The 4,255-nt window shown below is 35.6% G+C and overlaps 1 protein-coding gene across 1 annotated transcript; it reads left to right on the top strand.

Annotated features, from left to right (window-relative positions):
* Positions 1-615: 615 nt before the first annotated feature.
* LOC116174430 (methionine aminopeptidase 1) lies at positions 616-2,336 on the top strand. Its single transcript, XM_031492346.1, has 5 exons — positions 616-903; positions 1,017-1,238; positions 1,286-1,470; positions 1,519-1,852; positions 1,963-2,336. Exons 1-5 carry the CDS (start codon positions 744-746, stop codon positions 2,193-2,195), a joined length of 1,134 nt encoding a protein of 377 aa, XP_031348206.1. The 5' UTR covers positions 616-743; the 3' UTR covers positions 2,196-2,336.
* The last annotated feature ends 1,919 nt before the right edge of the window (positions 2,337-4,255 follow it).

Raw genomic sequence — 4,255 nt, 5'->3', positions numbered from 1 at the left:
CTGTACAGTGTACACCTTTCACAGGGGATTTTTGTTTTGCTATGTTGGAAATATGATTACCCCATACACAAAGTACAGGGTGCATCACAATGAATATTTCGAGCTTTGCCATAATAACTCACCCGGATCTATTGGATTGGTGCTGTCGTTCATTATTTACCTACGTATGGCTACATAATATCATACACATATGCTCATAATGTTTATGCATAATATACCACATTTTCTGTCACTGTCAATGACCGTGGTACAATCTTTTGCAGATTTTAATGGGCCCGGAAGGTCGAAACTGTTGCATAGGCAACCAACCTTAAGAAATTCACCCCAAAGCAAAATCAGCAAGCGGATTTACTATGCCACAAAACAAAATAACATTTGGGAAAATTTAATTTGTTGTTATTAGTGCAGGTAAATTTTCCGATTTATCACAATTGGATTATTTCCATTATTACCAATATTTGAAATTATTTTTTAAATTACCTTGTTTTGTATTTTAAAATAACTACCTACACGCGTTGGTTATTAAAATTTTTACAATTTGGTCAAGTATTATTCAATGTTGCAACGCTGTCTCCAGAACGACTAGCCACATTCACATTTAAAGGTACCGTTTTCCCTTTACCGGTACAGTAACCCCAATATAAGCATGGAGTTGTAAAACATTTTTTATCTTTTACAGTTTCTTTCATCGAATATTCTAAATTTAAATTAGAATAAGTAATTCATTTCGTCTACAATTGAATATGGCCAATTTTGGTACATGTGAAACGCCAGGTTGCGAGGCTTCAGCAAAACTTCAATGTCCCACATGTATAAAAATAGGAATCCAAGGATCATTTTACTGTTCCCAGGAGTGCTTTAAAAGCAACTGGAAGACACATAAAATCATTCATTCACTTGCCAGTAAGTAGCGTAATATAATGCCAATTAAAATGTAATGTGGTCCTTTATACATTTTTTGTTTAGTAATTATTCAGAATTTGCCTAAAAATGTCACACTGACCTTAATCTTACAGAAGGGGAAAATGCAGATTCAAAAAAAGAAAAAGCCTATGATCCGTGGCCATACTACAAGTTTACGGGAAAGTTGCGTCCATTCATGCAGTCACCTTTAAGGACTGTTCCGAATAATATCGGTAGACCAGATTATGCGGACCATCCGAAAGGGTATCCTTTGTCAGAGCAGGCTGTTAAAGGTTCCAGCCAAATTAAAGTATTAGACGATGAAGAAATTGAAGGTTACTTTGCCGTAGACCTTTATTTAGTGATTGATTATCTTTGTTAGGTATGAGAGTGGCATGCAAACTGGGGCGAGAAGTATTAGACGAAGCCGCACGTGTGTGCGATGTTAATGTAACAACCGATGAAATTGATAGAGCGGTGCATGAAGCGTGCATTGAACGTGAATGCTATCCGTCTCCTCTTAACTACTACGAATTTCCAGCCTCTTGCTGCACATCGGTTAATGAGGTTGGTTGTATCGTTAAAGTGCCTGTTAATTAAACTTATTACCGATAGGTTATTTGTCATGGTATTCCTGATACCAGACCACTTAAGGATGGCGATTTGTGTAATGTTGATATCACAGTTTATCATCGAGGTTTTCACGGTGACTTGAATGAGACCTTCTTAGTTGGTAATGTCACAGATGAGCATAAGAATTTAGTAAAGGTCACGCACGAGTGTCTTATGAAAGCTATTGACATTGTTAAACCTGGTGAAAAATACCGTGAAATTGGTAATGTAATTCAGAAGCATGCACAAGCTCACGGATTTTCTGTCGTTAGGAGTTATTGTGGACATGGGATTCATAGGCTATTTCATACAGCTCCAAATGTACCTCATTATGCAAGTAAGATTCACAATGATTTGCTAATAAGTTAATTCAGATGTGTATTTTCGCACTGACATGGGATTTACCCTTTATTTATAATGAAAATGCCACTAATAAATTATTTCCAGAAAATAAAGCCATCGGTGTAGTGAAAGCAGGACATTGCTTCACAATAGAACCAATGATTTCCATGGGCACATGGAGGGACGAGATGTGGCCGGATAAGTGGACTGCAGTGACAGCAGATGGTCAATTCTCAGCTCAGTTTGAACATACTTTATTAGTGAACGATACTGGTTGTGAAATACTTACACGGCGTAGAAATAGTACAGGGTTACCACACTTTTTGGACAAATTTTAGGAAGGGAATTTATAATTTGTGGGGTTTGTGTCGAGTGGTAGCATTAAATACATATGTTTAATTGTAATGCGCAATTTTAATGTGGTTACTAGGTAGTGTGTAAACCTCCTTATTAATTGAATAAAGTGCCTAAAACAGAAATAGCAAATATTAAATTGACATTTTAATAGGTTTAGGTAAAATGAATACTAAATCTCTCTTTAACAGTAAAAATGGTCAAAGTGATGTCTTTAACCGCAAGGGTAGATACAGGGTTAACAAAGGATTGAACATTCTAATGGCATCTGTAATTCTTATTAGAAAGAGGATATGGAGGATGACATAAATTAAAGTTCTGAACAGAACACAATACTGTTTCCATGGCAGAGAGACATAATAGCTTGCTATTTTTGAAGTCTTAACAAATTTAGAATTTTGTAAGGTTTATAATTTATATGGTTTCTGCTGTAAATAGAGTTTTATATTATACATGATGATAAAGGGAAACTAAACCAAACTCGATGGTTATCCCTTTATCGTCTTGTATAATTAATAACTATGAAATAACTTCATAATAAGAAAGCATTGCACGTTTCCCACACAAAATATAGGTTTTTGAAAAAAATACCTAGGCGTTAAACAATCATACTAAAAATATCGGTACACATGGTATCCTTGCACCAAGCCCTTTCAAATGAGCCCCATATTCCCCAAATCAGTCCAGTCGTGAAGAAGTAGTAGTGTGATGGACGACGGACTGACGACAAATTGCATCCACTTTGAGAAAAATTCGTACAAATTAAGGAAATCATTCAGACGAATTTTTGCAAGTAAAAATGGGGCTCTGCGGATTTTCCCTAAGAAAAAATTGTAAGTGGCGTTTCAGAACGGTGGAAATTACTACCCGTGACGCCCGGCGGCATGCATGATGCCTCGAAGGAATAGTAGACCGTTAGAGCGTGGTCCAAATTAGACACTTTCTTTTGGAAAACCCTTTATTTTAAGAGAAAATGGACCTATGTGTCTGGAGCTATCTTTAATCGTTTGGCCATTAGAGGGCGCTTCTGGAAGTTAGTCGATTCTTTAATTAATGCCATGATGAACAAAAGATTTCTTGGTACACTGTACTTATTATTTATTTATATATTATATTACACATTTATTTTATTCACATATATGCTTTTCACGTTCTTTGTTGTTTTGTGGATTTGAAATTAAAAATATTTCGAACAACGCGAGAGAATATAATATTAGCATTATTATATGATGTCTGCAATAAAACGGTAGTGACAATATGGGCACCTGGGCATGTAGGTATCCCCGGTAGTGAAGAGGCGACGAATTCGCACGAAATGGAAGCAACTTAACAAATGTAGATATGATAACCGTTCTATCTGAAGATTTTAAATATAGGATAAAGATTAATATCAATGACTTGTGGCAAACGAAATGGCATTCTGAAAATACCCTATTGAGGCACATTAAACCGTCCATTAAGCCATGGAAACCTAGATTACTTACAAGGCGACAATCTACAGCGCTAACGAGGGCAAGAATAGGCCATACTAACCTTACCCATCTCCATCTTCTAGGGAAGGTAGGAGTAAATGAGTGCGTGCGATGCGGAGTGAATGTGTCGATGTACCATATATTGATTGAGTGCCGCCAGACCCAAAGGCTGAGAAGAGAGTTAAATCTACCTAATAACCTTAAAAGTATATTAGAAGATACAACTGATGCTGTCAATAGATTACTGTTATTTCTAAGTAGAACTGGTATTTTAAGGAAACTATAATTACTACAGAAAACACTTATTAAATAATAGCTAATAGCCAAAGCAGCTGATGCTAAATAGATAAATAAAATAAAAAAAGATATTTGAAACTAATAAACATTTCCAGATAATCAATTGCCCAGAAAGCCTATTTTACAAGTGGAAAAAAAGTTAATAATCATGTCATCAGACGCTAGTAGTGAAAAAACTACTGAATTTGGTTTCAATCACAATCGGCCATGGAATTATTGCCCTAAGAAAATAAAAAAATCGTTAATTAAGGTTAATTTTCTTAGGAAACTCACAG

The sequence above is a fragment of the Photinus pyralis genome, unplaced genomic scaffold, assembly GCF_008802855.1.
Source record: "Photinus pyralis isolate 1611_PpyrPB1 unplaced genomic scaffold, Ppyr1.3 Ppyr1.4_LG6, whole genome shotgun sequence".
NCBI lineage: Eukaryota > Metazoa > Arthropoda > Insecta > Coleoptera > Lampyridae > Photinus > Photinus pyralis.
This window is presented reverse-complemented; position numbering and strand designations above follow the sequence as displayed.